This window comes from Podarcis filfolensis (genome assembly GCF_964270895.1).
Source record: "Podarcis filfolensis genome assembly, chromosome: 6".
Taxonomy (NCBI): domain Eukaryota; kingdom Metazoa; phylum Chordata; class Lepidosauria; order Squamata; family Lacertidae; genus Podarcis; species Podarcis filfolensis.
In genome coordinates this window covers 12,027,395-12,044,972 of record NC_139609.1, presented here as the reverse complement: position 1 = coordinate 12,044,972, position 17,578 = coordinate 12,027,395, and the positions used below count along the sequence as shown (strand labels likewise).

Here is a 17,578-nt window from a genome sequence, read left to right as displayed (position 1 = left end):
CATCTGGCTGTGTTTCCCCAGCCATTCTGGGTGGCTCCCAATAGAATAAAAAAGTGATAAAATATCAAACATTTTAAAACTTCCTTAAACACGGCTGCCTTCTGTTATGGCATTTTTCATTTGATACTAGCCAAAATAAAAAAACAAACAAACCATAATGACCAATCAAAAATCAAATTCCTAATATTGAGGTAAAATCCTCCATTTACATTTCATGTTTGAAAATTAGGCAAATTTCAAAGTTGTGAGATCCTTTGAATTCTAGAATCTTGGTTTAAAAAAAAAGAGTTTTGAATTTGGTGGTTACTAAAAATATAAATCAGTGTGACCTTAAATGGTTAGTGTTTCCAGCCTTCCTTTGACCTTTTATTCAATGACAACTCATGATGATGTTCCTTTGTTTACTCCTTTGTCACAAAACAGAGAGTGATGTAAGCAGAAGACCCAAAGCAAAATTAGGCAATGGACTGCTATTGTGGCTTTCCCTTATACAGAGGTGAGTGTTCCTTCTATCTCTTCTGTCCTATTTGAATCTCTAACATGCAGCCAACCACTATCAGCTTTCTTGAACAATAAGCAACAAGTACTTAAAATTCCAAGGGAACGGGTCATGTATGACAGACAAATCTAATCAGAGTCATGTGTGGCTTTCAATTCTTTCGCAGTGAGATGGAACATCACCCACTGTAAAATGAAACTAGTTTAACCAGGTAGTCTCAAACCCACATACAGTAACCCTCTTAGTTTCAACTTTGGAGGTAGTAGAAGACAAGAACTTGCTTGCTACATTGCAAATAGGCAATATAGTTCCACCACAAGTGGGTTCACACACACACAATATGTTTAAATGAGTATTCTAAATGGTAAAACAGAATATAGATAGATGATAGATAGATAGATAGATAGATAGATAGATAGATAGATAGATACACACACACACACACACACACACACATATATAGTATATATATAATTTTATGTTTTAGAATTTAGAATCAAGGAAATCATTGATATTTTAAGGATGTTTAAATGAGTATTCTAAATTGTAAAACAGAAAATAATTATATATATATATAAAATTTTCTGTTTTACAACTTAAAATACTCATTTAAACATCCATAAAATATCAATGATAATGATTTTCTTTCTTCTCTTTCCATGGTTCATTTTGCATATCATAAATCCCTGCATATTTTTACATAAACTACACCATTCAGTAATCCATTATTACATTCATCAAAACTTATTTACAATGTTGAATTTATCTTAATGCTGCCAACGTTTTCAAGTGTACACAATTTCCCCCCATATATTCAAGAAACATTTTCCAGTCTTCTCTAAACATAACGTTCTTCTTGTTCTCTTATTCTGTATGTTAAGTCTGCAAGTTGAGCCTATTCCGTCAGCTTAAGTTGCTATTCTTCTTTAGTTGGGACCTCGCTCGTTCTCCATTTTGGGGCTACCACAAGTGGTTTCCACTCCTCTGTCTTTTTTATCCATACTTCAAAGTTTTGGAGCATGCCGTCATCTCTGTCTGATGACACCCAGTTTCATTTTGCCTTTTCTTTAGCCTCGGGATAGCCTGAGGTTATGCAATTGTGCAATTGTGTGGGTGAATGACCTGCCAGAGATCAATCGTGAACTGAATGGAGAAGATTGCTACCATCCTGATAAGACAAAGATGTTCATGACAAGTTAAAGGTCCAGTCAGATATGCTGTTGCTATTTTGCAGGTGGGATTCAAGCACAAACAAATTCAGGTCATGCAGTTGAAGTGGTTTTGGTGCTTTTGCGCAACAAACCCATTTTCAAAACAAATAGGCCTTTTTGGAAATGCACTGGGAAGTGTGGAATAACAACTGCCTGTTTCAACATCTTATAATACCCTTGGAAATAAATCAGAAGGAAAGCCCAGTCAAGAGTCAGTGTTGTACAACCTCCCTGAATACATTGCACAAACAAATCAAAACGAATGCTTAATAAGTGCAAATTCACATTCAGAGGTTTGGCTGTTTTCTTGCATGCTCTGGTAACCTGATTGCTGCAATGACCGCTCCCCGCTTAAAACGGGGGGCGCCCTTTGCGTGGACGCGTGCAGCCCCTAGATCTGGAGCGGCTCCATCAGCATAGGCTTGGCTTTGCCTTCCCTCAGGTGGGATACCTGGAGGTCTCCGCCTACCTCAGTCAATTGTCCAATCCCACCTGGGGGAAGCGTTGCCAAGGAGACCAGGCCAGGTAGGGGAGGGATTACCTGCCCACACAATAGAGGGAGGATCTTACCTGGGAATCCTCACTAGGCTCCAGAGCTTCTCCCACCCTACCCACCCTCAGTTAATGTCTTATTTTGCAGGTTAACTTTTCTTCACAGGTGTTGCAGGTTAACTTTTCTTCACAGGTATGCGGGCGCTGCTACGTTAAGGTCGCTGTTAAAGGGCCGGAAAGGAATTTCCCTGCATTGGCAGGTTTCGCCTTTCCCGTAGCAAAACGTCACAACTTTGGCGGTATCAGGCCTTGGGCGGAATCCTTTTGTCCATCTTCCTCTTTGCGGCGGCGATACCAGGGTTCCCCATTAAAGGGGTTTTCTGAAGGGAGGCTTTGACCGTACGCCGAAAGGTCGTCATTGCTCTCCCCTGCGGTGGCGGCGTAACGAGGGCGGCTATCTCTGCTTGAACATATGTTCTCCAGAGCCGGCCCATCCCCCACACACACACTGGATAACCCTGATGCTCCCTAGGTCCCCAGCGAGGGACTGGGGAGGGAGAACGCCCAATGCCTGAGCCAAGGTCTACCCACATTTGAAATTTAATAAAGTTGTGGCCAATTTAATCCCATAGCACGTTGTCTTGAGTCGTTATTCCACATGACGGGGGGACCGCGCGGGATCTGGGGACTCCGCCTGTCCACGCAATGCACCGAGAGGGAGGGCTGAATTTATGAAACTTCAGCTGGATGCAGCAACTTTCTGAAACTAAGCTCAGGATATAAACAACAGTGATTCTTTATTACCTGTGCTGTTTCCCAGTTTGTTTCTGAGTACAGAACACAAGTTCTAAAAACAATGAACAACAACAACAACTTATTTATACCCCTCCCATCTGGCTGGGTTTCCCAAGCCATTTATGGCGGCTTCTAACAAAAGATAAAAAATACATTAAAACATCAGACATTAAAAACTTCCCTCAACAGGGCTGCCTTCAGTTGTCTTCTAAACGTCAGATAGTTGTTTATTTCTTTGACATCTGATGGGAGGGCATTCCACAGGGCAGGTGCCACTACCGAGAAGGCCCTCTGCCTGGTTCCCTGTAGCTTCACTTCTCGCAGCGAGGGAACCGCCAGGAGGCCCTCGGAGCTGGACCTCAGTATCCAGACAGAACGATGAGTGTGGAGACGCTCCTTCAGGTATACTGGGACAAGGCCGTTTAGGGCTTTAAAGGTCAGCACCAACACTTTGAATTGTGCTCGGAAACGTACTGGGAGTCAATAAAATCAATTCTACAAATTCTACAAACTTAAAAAGCAAAAACAAAACCCAATTTCAGCTGATATAAAGCTGATATTTCATAAATTTCTGCGTTACACCTTCAAGAAAGCCTTCCTAAGCAAAAAGAAAAAGAAAAACTGACGGGTGGCATGCCAGGCGACCAGAAATTTCCATAGAAAATATCATTCTCCCCCCCCATGACAAACAATTGGAGAATAACGATTAAAAGAAGCAAACAAAAGCCTGTGAAAAAAATTCAGGAATGCACAAGAAATCTGCTCTGCCCTCACTTCTCCCCTGGTTTGGCCGTTCATTCCAGCAGCTCCCTCCTGGTCCTGTTAGGATAAGATCGCTCTCTTCGTGGAGTCAGCACCTTTGAACAAACCGGGACTTACTTCTGAGTAAAAATGCACAGAATCAGTTTGCAGGTAGTGACGGATCTATTCAGAATAAACTCTCGCTGCACAGGAATGACACAGACCTGCCTGGAAAGTCAACTGCTACCTCCCCACCCACCACCTCAAATGCATAACTGGGGATTTTTTTAAAAAGCACCTAACGTCTGGGTGAGCGACAATGGCCACACAAAACATTATAAAATAGCAGTCAGTCATGGAAAGGTTTGTTTCTGTAAAAGACACCCAAAAACCTGCTGACCTGAGCTATTTGGAGGAAGGATGTTTTTTTAAAAAAGAAAGATCTACACAGTACACATGTTTCGTTTCCTCTAACGAGGAACCAAAACACTGGATCTCCCTTCACATTGGCAGTGCTTTAATGGAGCAGAACAAACACTTTGTTTTACATGAACATGTTGTTCCAAATTGTGGTTTTTGTGGGTGGCTGCATGCTGCACAAGAATCGTGGTTCAGATAAAGGGGAAGTGTTATAGAAAGCACAACAAATAATGTGGATATCCCTTCCTGCTTGCTGACTCTGGGGTTGCGGCGCTCATCTCGCTTTATTGGCTGAGGGAGCCGGCGTACAGCTTCCGGGTCATGTGGCCAGCATGACTAGGCCGCTTCTGGCGAACCAGAGCAGCGCACGGAAACGCCGTTTACCTTCCCGCTGGAGCGGTACCTATTTATCAATTTGTACTTTGATGTGCTTTCTAACTGCTAGGTGGGCAGGAGCTGGGACCGAACAACAGGAGCTCACTCCGTCACGGGGATTCGAACTGCCAACCTTCTGATCAGCAAGCCCTAGGCTCTCTGGTTTAGACCACAGCGCCACCCGCTGTCCCTGTAGGTTGTATACTGGACAACAAAACCTTGGATTGCTTGATTTATTTTCTCTGGGCAATGATCACATCTCTAACAGGGAACAGAAAAACAAAACAAACAACAGCTTCAGAATGAGCCACAAAGTCCCTTCAAAGTAAATCAGGCAGTTCTTTCTCCACTCCAAGTCTAGAGAAAACACATGCAGCAAGGAAGACCCAAACAGATGAAAAATGAAGCAGGTCCTCTACACTGATTGTCTAGAGAAGGGACTTCAAGGACATTACCATCCCTGAAATGTGTGCAAATCTAAATTTTTCCATAGAACTCATCAATCATACCTGCGACATTAATCGTTGGCTAAACACACTGAAAGGTGCTCATATTTCATAAAGCAATTCCATCAAATGGTGCCAACACATTTTGCTGCATAATTTTTGTTCTATAGGAGCTGGAAACTTACATTTTTAAAATAAAAAATGGAGCTCAAAGTCTGGCCCTTTGCTGCCTTTGGGCCGAATACAGAATTACTTTCTGTAGCCCTTTCTTGTCTGCAAGCAGGAACCCTACAGGGCAACCTTGGGAGTGTCACTGTTTCTCAGCCTGACACACAGCCGTGAGGATAAAATGGGGGGGGGGGATCATGTACAGGATTGTTGTTGTTTAGTCGTTTAGTCGTGTCCAACTCTTCATGACCCCATGGACCAGAGCACGCCAGACACTCCTTCCACTGCCTCCCGCAGTTTGGTCAAACTCATGCTGGTAGCTTCGACAACACTATCCAACCATCTCGTCCTCTGTCGTCCCCTTCTCCTTGTGCCCTCCATCTTTCCCAAGATCAGGGTCTTTTCCAGGGAGTCTTCTCTTCTCATGAGGTGGCCAAGGTATTGGAGCCTCAGCTTCAGGATCTGTCCTTCCAGTGAGCACTCAGGGCTGATTTCCTTAAGAATGAAGAGGTTTGATCTTCTTGCAGTCCATGGGACTCTCAAGAGTCTCCTCCAGCACCATAATTCAAAAGCATCAATTTTTCGGCGATCAGCTTTCTTTATGGTCCAGCTTCCACTTCCATACATCACTACTGGGAAAACCATAGCTTTTACTATATGGACCTTTGTTGGCAAGGTGATGTCTCTACTTTTTAAGATGCTGTCTAGGTTTGTCATTGTATAGGATAGAAACTTAATAGATCAATAAATCTTGATGTCCGTTCATATTTAATCTCCATTCACATTTAAGAGGATAAAAATAGGGTTAAGCAGATTTTCGGCCTACTGTTTCTTCCATTTTCTTGCATACCATATTCAAGAATGTTAGCATTTGCCGAATTGCAGCCCTTTTGCTTAACTATCTTAGGTAAAGGAAATAATTAGGCACATGATTGTAGTAAAAGGGAGGGAGGAAGTGGTTATGTAAAGCGTGTTCTCCCTCATGGAGAGCATGTGTTGCGGTGGGGGCTGACGAGACATCTCATTGTTGCTAGGCAAAAGGTTTGGCCATCTTTTAAGCAGGGGCGGGCTGTTACTGGGGAAAGTCATATGTTGCCATTTAGTGATTGACAGCCCTATTTGTTAAATACATTGCACACAGCGACAAACTTCCTCTTTTCGCTGCGTGTTTTGGATCATCCGCCCTCGCTTCCCTAATGTTAGGCTGTTTGCTTGACCTTGCTATGCCTGTCATGGGGTCGTCTGCTTTGGGGCAGGGGCCCGGTAGGAACTTTGTCCATTTGGCTGATTGGCTGGTGCCATTTGGTTTTTGCCTACTACGTAGCAAATTGTCACAACTTGTAAGGTTGCCATTAGACATTGGTTTGGGAATTGGTTGGTGGAGGGGTATGGATTTGGCTGTGCCTGCCCCTCCAAAATGCTGCTGCTGCAAGGGTTTTCCATTAAAGGAACCCAGGGGTTCACCATGCTTTTGTCCGAAACCCCCTGGCAAGGGGCTAGGGCCACGCAAGAACCCCTGGGAGCATTCTGGGGAGAGGTGAGGCATGGTTCCCAGTCCCGTCTCTCTCCCCAGGTGACGTACCCTTTCTGACTTCGCAGGGGGTGCGAATGTCAGAGCTGTCCCCGTGCGGGGTCAGTTAGTGCTACCAATGCCTAAGCAACGACTCACATTGCTGTAATTTTAATAAAGTTGTGGCCAAAATTATGCCAAAAACCTTAAACAAAAATTAAGTGTCATTGTGTTTTTATTTGGGGTGTCTTGGGGACCTTGACGCGCAACAGCCGTCAGTTTTTCCATCATGGATGTCTTGGTCTTCCTTTCCCTTTGCTAAGAATTCAATTTGCTTTGAAGGAAAGGGGGGGGGGGGAGAGAGTAACCAAGAATGTTCAAGATCCAAGTCAGCAGCAGAAGATACACACACTCAAACATGAAATTGACTTACCCTTGTATGCTTTTTAGACCCTAAAATTGACCACAGAGGGCCGTAAAAACATTTCACATATATGTCGCATCACACTGCATGTAATAGTATCCTGCAGTCAAGCTGCTGTTTGTTCTGTAGTGCCTCAATTCTCACCACCAACACGGACATAGGTTTCATTTTGTTAATTAATCAATTGATTAATTTGGAGGGTTTAATTAAAATAACATTGGGGGCAGTTGAATCTCATTACAGTGAAGGTGTGGAGTATGGGAGGAATGAAACACTGTGTCTACAAGACACCAACACAGTACAAACCCATTTAACAACACAATGGGTCTCTTAAACTGATGGAGCGATTAAAATGCAGATGTATTAAACCACTCAGTATTTTTTTAAAAAAATTCGTACCTCCAGAAAGCTTTCATTTGAAAGGAAAAGGACATGAGCAAGGTTTAAGGGGTCTCTAAAATTTAGGGGGCGCAGGTGGCGCTGTGGGTTAAACCACAGAGCCTAGGACTTGCCGATCAGAAGGTTGGTGGTTCGAATCCCCGCGACAGTCCCAGCTCCTGCCAACCTAGCAGTTCGAAAGCACGTCAAAGTGCAAGTAGATAAATAGGTACTGGTCCAGCGGGAAGGTAAACGGTGTTTCTGTGCACTGCTCTGGTTTGCCAGAAGCGGCTTAGTCATGCTGGCCACATGACCCGGAAGCTGTACACCGGCTCCCTCGGCCAATAAAGCGAGATGAGCGCCGCAACCCCAGAGTCAGTCACGACTGAACCTAATGGTCAGGGGTCCCTTTACCTTTACCTTAAAATTTAATAGGAATCAGCGCAGGGTGGTTTGTTACAGACACCAGAAATGACTCTATATAGTATCATTTCATTTTTTAATCATCAATACATTTCAGTTTAGAGCACATTTGGACTATAGTGGTACCTCCGGTTAAGAACTTAATTCGTTCTGGAGGTCCATTCTTAACCTGAAACTGTTCTTAACCTGAGGTACCACTTTAGCTAATGGGGCCTCCCGCTGCCATCGCGCCGCCAACGTGCGATTTCTGTTCTCATTCTGAAGCAAAGTTCTTAACCTGAGGTACTATTTCTGAGTTTGCGGAGTCTGTAACCTGAAGCGTCTGTAACCCGAGATACCACTGTACTTGGTCGCTGCTATTATTATCTTAATCATCATTTTATTTTCTAATTTTATTAAATCATCATTATTATTTTGCTATTGTTCTGGTTTTATACTTAGATTTTACTATGAAACGGTACACCATCAAAGAGAAGCACAAAATCATGCACTAAGGGACTGCTAGGGTATTCAACTGAGCATCTAGAAGGCAGAAAAAACCGTGAGAGTCATGCATTATGGTAAGTTGAGTCAGCACTTTGGTGCCATTGCAAAAGCCATGAATAATACTCTGGGTGGCATGACTAGGGGAATTTCAAGAGACATAGGAAGTAATCCTACCAGTGACCTTAGCACTTATCAGATATTTGCAGCATAACTATATTTCCTTCTGGTTACCACAGTTCAAGAAACGCCTAAACAAGCTGGTGGGGTATGGTGGCTATTGAGTGAAGAGGAACAAGATTTAGGTCTCTAGGAAAGACCAAGGGTATTTCTTTTAGTTTAGAAAAGTGTTGACTGAGGACAGATTCACACATCATTATTTTTTTAAAAAAAGAATATTTATATTTTTCAATTGTATACATTTTCATTAGTTTTACAATCAATCTAACATTTCAAAAATTGACTTCCTCCCCCCCCCCTTTCTGCGGTTCCTTAAATTTATTTTTTTAATATCTTCTACATGTCCTAATTCATTTAACTTACTCATTTGATTATCTACTCTAAATAAAACTGCAGGTTATTACAATAATCCTGCAAATATTTTAATCTGTTTCCAATTGATCTGCAAATATTCAATAAACTATTTCCAATCTTTTATAAGAAGTTTGTTATCTTGATTTCTTATTCTTCCGGTAAATTTCGCCATTACTGCATATTCTGTAAGTTTTTGTATCTATTCTTCCTCTACTGGGACTTCTGCTTCTTTACATTTTAGGGCAAGTAACATTCTTGCTGCTATAGCCTACATAAATTTATAGCATACATAAATAAATTTCTATAAAATTTAGGTGGTTTAGGTAGTTTCTATAAAATTTAGGTAGTTCTGTCCCTATAATTCCCCAAAAAAACTACACATCATGATAAGCACACAACGGCCACTGAAAATGGCAGCCTGGTGCTAAGTTCTCCCTGTGCCATTTAATACATCTTATCCATATTCTGTCATAACAGATATCAGGGCATGGCTAAGCTTCATCACCCATTATCTATGGGGTGGAAGAACACTTGGCACAGAGATGCTCTGAATTATTATTACCGTATTTTTCGCCCTATAGGACACACTTTTTCCCCTCCAAAAATGAAGGGGAAATCTGGGTGCATCCTATGGGGCGAATGCAGGCTTTCGCTGAAGCTTGGAGAGCGAGAGGGGTCGGTGCGCACCGACCCCTCTCACTCTCCAGGCTTCAGGAAGACATCCGCAGCCTAGGCAGCCCTGCGGGAGTTCCCGCAGGGATGTCTAGGCTGCGGATAGCAGCCTGCTTCCCGGAGCGTCGGGCGCCCTGAAAGCAGAGCGCCCGGCGCTTCGGGAATACATCCGCAGCCTAGGCAGCCCTGTGGGAGGTCCCGCAGGGATGTCTAGGCTGCGGATAGCAGCCTGCTTCTCGGAGCGTCGGACGCTCTGCTTTCAGGGCGCCCAGCGATTCGGAAACACATCCGCAGCGTGGGGAGCCCTGCAGGAGTTCCCCGCAGGGCTCCCCACGCTGCAGATAGCAGCCTGCCGCCGGGCGGGCGGGGCGCCCTGAATCAGAGCGCCCCTCACGCTGGGCAGACATTGGCCAGCCCCACAAGCTCGGGGGACAGCAGGGATGCGCCGCGCCGCCATCCCGCTGTTCCTCTACCTGGTTCGGTTTCCCCGACCTGCTTTTTTGGGGGGAAATAAAGCGGAAAAAAATTTCCTTTATTTTCCCCCCAAAAAAGTAGGTGCGTCCTATGGGACGGAGCATCCTATGGGACGAAAAATACGGTAACATGCAGTTCCAAGTGCACTTACATGCGGACCCTTTCTGAGGTCCCGAGATGCCTGGGCTGCTTACTTTTAAGGCCCCTAGCTATAATAAAAATGTAAAAAGACAGCACACAAAAACTAAAGTAAGGTAAAGGGGTAAAGGGATCATTAGATCCAGTCGTGGCCGACTCTGGGGTTGCGGCGCTCATCTCTCTTTATTGGCTGAGGGAGCCAGCATACAGCTTCCAGGTCATGTGACCAGCATGACTAAGCCGCTTCTGACGAACCAGAGCAGCGCACGGAAACACCGTTTACCTTCCTGCCAGAGCAGTACCTATTTATCTATTTGCACTGGCGTGCTTTCGAACTGCTAGGTTGGCTGGAGCTGGGACTGAGCAATGGGAGTTCACTCCATCACAGGGAATTGAACCGCCAACCTTTTGATTGGCGAGTCCTAGGCTCTGTGGTTTAACCCACAGCGCCACCTGAGTCCCTCACAAAAACTATATAGGCAAACAAATAAAAAAGTGAGGTTGTTTACTTACTCTGCATCCAAGGTGCTCCTTCCGCAAGTTTGGGAAGAAGTACACACACCAATCTTACATCTATTCTTTATCTATCCTGTTACTTTTTACAAAAAGCTATGCTTTGAGAGTTTGCCCTCTCCACAAACCAGCTTTGATCAAAAACTGGAAGGTGAGAGGACAACCTAGCTGCACTTTAAGTCAGTAATGTGTACATACTTGGGCAGTTCATTTGTTACAAACAGCTGATCTGAGAGGACGCATTCATCACTGCCTAATATTGGGCCATCAGACCCGACTTACTCATATTTGTGGACATTTTAGACTCTTTAAGATGACAAATTCTATACTGGTTATCCAAAAGATGGTGGCTTTTACTAAATCACATTTTTATTTGCTTAAATTTGCAGCTCTGAGCTGGGATAGTGTGTCACATTTTGGCCCAATGGCGGGTGTGTGTGTGTGTGAAACTTACCACATGCAAAGAAATTCATATGTGCCTTAAAAAAACCTTTCATCAGCACTGCTTATAAGGGAATAGGGAATAGAATTGGAGCAGCAAAGCTTGTTCAGGGATGCTCCCATCTATTACGTTGATGTATAAGGATGAAAAGGGACGCGGGTGGCACTGTGGGTTAAACCACAGAGCCTAGGACTTGCCGATCAGAAGGTTGCCGGTTCAAATCCCCGTGACGGGGTGAGCTCCCGTTGCTCGGTCCCTGCTCCTGCCAACCTAGCAGTTCGAAAGCGCGTCAAAGTGGAAGTAGATAAATAGGTACCACTCCGGCGGGAAGGTAAACGGCGTTTCCATGTGCTGCTTTGGTTCGCCAGAAGTGGCTTAGTCATGCTGGCCACATGACCCGGAAGCTGTATGCCGGCTCCCTCAGCCAATAAAGCGAGATGAGCGCCGCAACCCCAGAGTCGACCATGACTGAACCTAATGGTCAGGGGTCCGTTTACCTTTACCTATAAGGATGAAAGAGGGGCTCACCCAAACTTGCTGCTCATTCGTCCAATGTTCAGTGATAACAGCATCAATTATAGTGATAAGTTTATCCCAAAATTTTCCTTGGTGACTGTGTGTGAAGACTTCTCCGATTGCATTATCAACCCTTGTGGTTGCAATGATAAATACGCAGACCTCGCATAATTCCTTGGATATTCACACCCCTAAGTTGAGGCAAACGATTGCTCTGTAAATTTGCTGAATCCAACAACTGATCAAACCAAACATAAACCAAAGGAAAGATCTCATCACCCTCTTTGGAATGTTTTTGGTGGGGCCTTATCTTAACTCCCTGTTCTTGGCACAAAATACTTTCCTTGTACCAAGCGACCAAAGCACGGTCTGTATGTAATGCTCTTGCTTGCATGAAAGGGTTGCTTAAGAACAATGTCAAATTCTATACAGAGGTTAACGGGCCTCAGGGCCGCCACCTTGTGGTATGGCTGACTAACAGCTTTGTCACAGACTGCAGTTTTTTTAAAATTCACCCCTAAAATGTTTATAAAAATTATACCAAAATGTGTGTTTTCACGATGAACCTGTATCAAATTTTATTTTTGATTAATTAGGATCATGTAAACCAGACATTACCAGATTAAGGTATGTGGTGTATGATACACTGCCATGGACCCCTTAAAGGAGGAGGCAGTATAGAATGAAGATGGCGCTGTGGTCTAAACCACTGAGCCTCTTGGGCTTGCTGATCAAAAGGTCAGCGGTTCGAATCCCCATGATGGGCTGAGCTCCCATTGCTCTGTCTCATCTCCTGCCAACCTAGAATTTTGAAAGCATGCCAGTGCAAGTAGATAAATAGGTACTGCTGCGCCGGCAAGGTAAACTGCATTTCCGTGCGCTCTGGTTTCCTTCACGGTGTTCCGTTGCGCCAGAAGTGGTTTAGTCCTGCTGGCCACAGGACCCGGAAAGCTGTCTGTGGACAAATGCCAGCTCCCTCAGCCTGAAAGCGAGATGAGTGCTGCAACCCCATAGTCGCCTTGGACTGGACTTAACCGTCCAGGGGTCCTTTAGCTTTTACCTTACTATAGAAACACAATACAGACAGCTCCCGGTTTAGACACGTCCAAATGAGGTATGATTGGCCGACCAGGTGAACTAGCAGGATGGGGTGGCGGTGGATTGGTGGACCAAATGGGTGACAGCTGCTTGCAGCACTCCTCTGATTGGCCCAGCAGTGCATGTGGAATGGAGCTCCTCCCGTTTTTTGAACGAAGAGTCCCTTTCTGGATCTAAACTGGGGACCCCTTGCCAATAATCTCTGAGCTTCTCTGTGATGCCAGGACTCCTACTGCTCTTGGTGCAGACTAGGTTCTGAGGCTGGGTGCTTAAGAGCAGTGTGTTAGGACTGAGCTAAGGAACTTCTTTTCACAAGCGTGACACCCCCCCAATCCAGATTTTGCTATAAGCATAGTAGACCGTACCTGAGAAGGGAAGCACACATCAGTGAAAATCCTAGTAAAATATTCTGAACATGGAGCTGAACTTGTTAAAAAAACCCAAAAACTTTTTGCTTCCATGCTGATAGCCTATTTCCAATAAACCTTTAAGATTCTGAAGAGTAAGGTAAAAGTAAAGGGACCCCTGACCATTAGGTCCAGTCATGGCCGACTCTGGGGTTGCAGTGCTCATCTCGCTTTATTGGCCAGGGGAGCCAGCGTACAGCTTCCGGGTCATGTGGCCAGCATGACTAAGCCGCTTCTGGAGAACTAGAGCAGCGCACGGAAATGCCGTTTACCTTCCCGCCGGAGAGGTACCTATTTATCTACTTGCACTTTGACATGCTTTCAAACTGTTAGGTTGTCAGGAGCAGGGACCAAGCAACGGGAGCTCACCCCGTTGCGGGGATTCGAACTGCCAACATTCTGATCAGCAAGTCCTAGGCTCTGTGGTTTAACCCACAGCACCACCCGCGTCCCTGCATACTATTAATGCCCAGTGCATTTTTGCCAATAAGTAGGGGATCTTCAGCTTGAACTTTTATATTTTGAACTGATGCTCACATTTTCAATCCCAGCCTGGATGTATTTCAAATGCTATTTAAAACAGATTACAGTCTCACTTTTTAAAACAAAAAACAAAAAAACCCACAACTTTAGTTGACTTTGGATTGTATCCTTGTTTCTGGGGAAACTAAAGGAAATGCCTAAGGAGAAACGACAAAAATATCCCTTCTTTTTGCAATAGGATTTTCTCGCTATGTGAAGTCATAGGTGAGTTTTCTTTTCTTTTCTTTTCAGTGACTCACTACAAAAAGGGATAGTAGTGGATAAAGCGTTACACATAATTCATACCGCAGGAGGAGAGGTATACATAACATTTTGAAGGAAGTGCTATCATCAGTTGTTCATTTCCCTTCTCGGGAAACCACCCAAATGATTTTGTTTTAGTAACACACTTAGTTGTAATACGATTTTCGATGTAATCCAGATCCCACTGAGGTCAAGAGGGAAGCACCCACAGTGATGTTCATGGTTGTGTCACGTAGTAGCTAACGGACAGGGGCGGCCATTTTGTGCACTAGTACCCAGGAAAAAGTCCTACTGGATTTATTGAGACTTTTAAAAGCATTTCAAGCTTTTCCAGGAGACATTTTTTTGTGCTTTTGCTTATAGTCCTTTTTATTTTTCTGTAACGCCACTTCACATCTAGAAATTATGAACCTCCCTTCTCTGTTGCTATGTATAGATTTTGCCCAGACTGCCAAAGGGGGTCGGGAGAGAGAATAAAAGTAAAGAGCGCTCTGTGTGCTTGCTCATCTCTACCACCATTGCTCCTGGCAAAACAGCTTTTGCAGGTGTTTGTGTTGCTTAAGCAACTTCCAAATATAGATGGTGCTGGGAGGGGGTTTGGGGGGGAACCTAAGACTAACGACAAAGTGTGTTCTCCTTCATGGAGACCATGTGTTGCGGTGGGGGCCGACAGGACACTCCAAAGTTGTGGGGCGGGCTAATTGATCGTTGGCCACTGTTGTGATTGGGCTTCCCTTGTTGTTGGGACGAAGTTAATATTGCCATTTGTTGATTGACAGCCAGAAATACTAAAACTCCCTGCATGAGGTGTAGAGCTACCTCTTTTCGCCCCATGCATTGGATTGCCCGTCCCTCCCTCCCTATATTTAGGGTTGTTCGCATTGACCTTGCTATGCCTGTCATGGGGTTGTCTGCTTTTGGGGCAGGGGCCAGGTAGGAATTTTGTCCATCTGGCTGATTGGCTGGGGCCATTTGGTTTTTGCCTACTGCGTAGCAAATCGTCACAACTTGTAAGCTTGCGGTTAGGCATTGGTTTATGGTTTGGTTGGTTGAGGGGCATGGATTGGCTGTGCCTGCCCCTCTAATGCTGCTGGAATGTTAAAGGAATACAGAGGCTCACCATTGCTTTTATCCGAACCCTGTCAAGGGGCTGGGACCACGCAAGAGCCCCTGGCTGCATTTGGGGAGGGCTGAGGGCAGGTTCCCTGCTCTGTCGCTACCCCCAAATGTATTCCCCTTTTCTGACTTTCGCAGGCTTGCGGAATGTCAGTCTGTCCCCCACTGGGGGGCAGATAGTCGCAACAAATGCCTAAGCAACCACTCACATTTTTTGTATTTTAATAAAGTTGCGGCCAAAATTATGCCAAAAACCTTAAACAAAATTTCTGTGTGAGTTATTTGGGGTGGCCCTGGGGACCTCGACAGGCAAAAGGTAAAACTGGATAAAAGCTATTGCTTTTCTTCTGTCTGTGTCCTAGACATGACTGCACACAACCAAGAGGAGCAGTCTGAGGGGGGGCAGAAGGGGAAGAGGGAGACTTTCCTTTTTCTCAGACAGCTGAAAGCCGTGGGCTGCAGCCAGGGGCGTAGGAAGGGGGGTGCGGTGGTGTAAAATTTTATTCTTCAAAATCAGAGACAACAAATTCAGTAGCATCATTTGCGTTTTCTGCTAGCTGGAATATGTCAGAGAATCAACTGCTTAAAATATAAAGAGTGTGGAAAAGCTTTCAGTGATGTGGTTAAGTCTTCTTGCTTTGGTTGCATGTTAGAACTTAAAAGGCATTTTTTAAAAAAATGCCAGTGGTCTTGTTTTTGAAAAATAATAACAAACATCTTTGCTTTTCAGCTTAAAACTGAATCTATTCCAAGGCTTTATTTCAAAGAGATCCAAGATTCCGGAACAGGAGGTCATGCAAGTTCAGTTCTTTGTATACAGTATGCCCAGCAAAACATGTTGAATCTTTTGAGAATATTCTGAGGTTTAGTATTTCATTTCCTGGGCGGAATACAAGAAAAGCAGTCTGCTAGATTATTTTCGCAAAGCTGATATTGGCTGGCAAAAGGAAAGCTAATTTTAAAGCAGATAATGGTGAAAATAACAAATCTGTGCAACTGCCTCTCAGAAATTGCCTAAATGCTATTTTATTCTGTTTTAACCAGCTCCCCCCGCCTCCCCGCGTCTCCACACCCATCGTTCTTGTTTTTGTATCCATTCTTCTTTCGCTGGGACTTCTTCTTCTTCTTCTTCTTCTTCTTCTTCTTCTTCTTCTTCTTCCTCTTCTTTCCAGGATAAAAAAAAATGACCAAAGACTAGCATATTTGCAAAATCTTTATTATAATAAAAAAATTAACTGGGGAAGGGGGAAACTGGGCCTTGGTTGAGAGAGCTGCTGGCCTCACTGTTGCCGCTGCCTGGAAGAGAAAAGAACAGAAAAGATTATTACTGCAAGGATCTCCAAGTGGCCCACATTATTCTCCCTTCCTCATCCAATCCCTAAACTCTTCTTAAATCAGGGAGCTGCCTCCCGCCCCCCCCCCCCCAGCCAGCCAGATTCTCTCTGGCCTCCCTGTTCTTCGTGAACAAAGATCAACACTCACCACTGGTGGAATCACTGGTGGCATCCATCCCCTGGTCCTTCGGCCTCACATAGATGGTTCTTAGTTTAATTTTCCTCCCGTCCACGATCACACTTTCTTGCCTCATACAGTCCAGGGGATGGATTTTAGTGGCACGGCAACAGGAGGCCAGCAGCTCTCTCAACCTTCGCAGACAGCGGGATCTAGGAAAGAAAAGGAAGAAGGTCACGAAACGAATTATTTCCTCGATACTCTCTATCCCTGCACTGCCAGCCATTTCCCTCAAAGCATCTAAGGGGCCCTGAGTACAATCTTTAAAAATTAATCTAACCATGACCTGGTTCCCTATGTGTCTAAATCTTAAGGAATAGCTAAAGAAATAGGGGGGAGAATAAGAGATTCTACTTACAAGCAAGACGACTGGACCTTCATTATCTCCAGAAATACGCTTTCAGCAAATCCACTGACTAAATTCAAATAGTTGCTCTGCCCAAAGTTCTCAGCCAAGTCACTCAGCAGGGAACATGTCACAATGGAGGACATGACATCATCACTCTAGCTACCTCGCCTAACAATGAGCATCACTCCTCTTAATATTATTTTTCAAATATATCTTTCAGTGGGTTAAGTGGTTTTATTTAATTAATTTAGAATATGGTTACCAGATTTTTTTCAATGATTCCGGGGACACTTTTCCCCCCTTTTTTTTTAGCTGAGTAGCAACAGGGAGCCCGTAGTGGGGATGGTGAAGCAAAAGATCCTGGGCCCAAGCACACATGCATATTGTATAAAGGTGCAAAGTTTTTCTTTTGCAAACACACACACTTTTCAACATGGCGGGGTCACCAAGGGACAACACTTCTGGCCTTGACTATGGCTGCTGTTTCTCACTTAAGAGTTAAAAATAACCCCTCTCAACACCCTGTAGTAATCTGTCAAGTATTGCGATGAACAGGAACAGGACCTCACCCTTAGACGTCCTCATCCCCGTTTCTTTCAGTTTCTGCCCAGTGTGTTCTGCCAATATACAGCTTTCTTTAGGTTGCAAGGAAGTGA

The 17,578-nt window shown here is 44.4% G+C and overlaps 1 protein-coding gene and 1 long non-coding RNA gene across 4 annotated transcripts; one reads left to right on the top strand and one right to left on the bottom strand.

Annotated features, from left to right (window-relative positions):
• Positions 1-412: 412 nt before the first annotated feature.
• On the top strand, positions 413-15,915 carry LOC310765313. Of its 3 annotated transcripts, none has more exons than XR_014549520.1 (3): positions 417-496; positions 8,324-8,442; positions 15,792-15,915. It is a non-coding gene; the product is annotated as an uncharacterized lncRNA (long non-coding RNA). The 3 variants fall into 3 exon arrangements; XR_014549521.1 differs by lacking the exon at positions 417-496 and adding an exon at positions 4,603-5,077; XR_014549519.1 differs by lacking the exon at positions 8,324-8,442 and having other exon boundaries at positions 413-496.
• Positions 15,916-16,273: 358 nt separating this feature from the next.
• Positions 16,274-17,310, bottom strand: LOC310765718 (uncharacterized protein). The gene is made up of 3 exons (XM_083621078.1): positions 16,932-17,310; positions 16,544-16,725; positions 16,274-16,357 (listed from the first exon to the last, which is right to left on the bottom strand). The coding sequence occupies exons 1-3, from the start codon at positions 17,063-17,065 to the stop codon at positions 16,293-16,295; spliced, it is 381 nt and encodes a 126-aa protein (XP_083477204.1). The 5' UTR covers positions 17,066-17,310; the 3' UTR covers positions 16,274-16,292.
• Positions 17,311-17,578: the final 268 nt, after the last annotated feature.

Coding starts and splice junctions, on each gene's coding strand:
- LOC310765718 (XM_083621078.1), bottom strand. CDS start 17,065: ATGTCCTCCATTGTGACATGTTCCCTGCTGAGTGACTTGGCTGAGAAC. Junction 16,726..16,931: donor AAGGTCCAGTCGTCTTGCTT/GTAAGTAGAATC, acceptor TTTCTTTCCTAG/ATCCCGCTGTCTGCGAAGGT. Junction 16,358..16,543: donor CACCAGTGATTCCACCAGTG/GTGAGTGTTGAT, acceptor TTTCTCTTCCAG/GCAGCGGCAACAGTGAGGCC.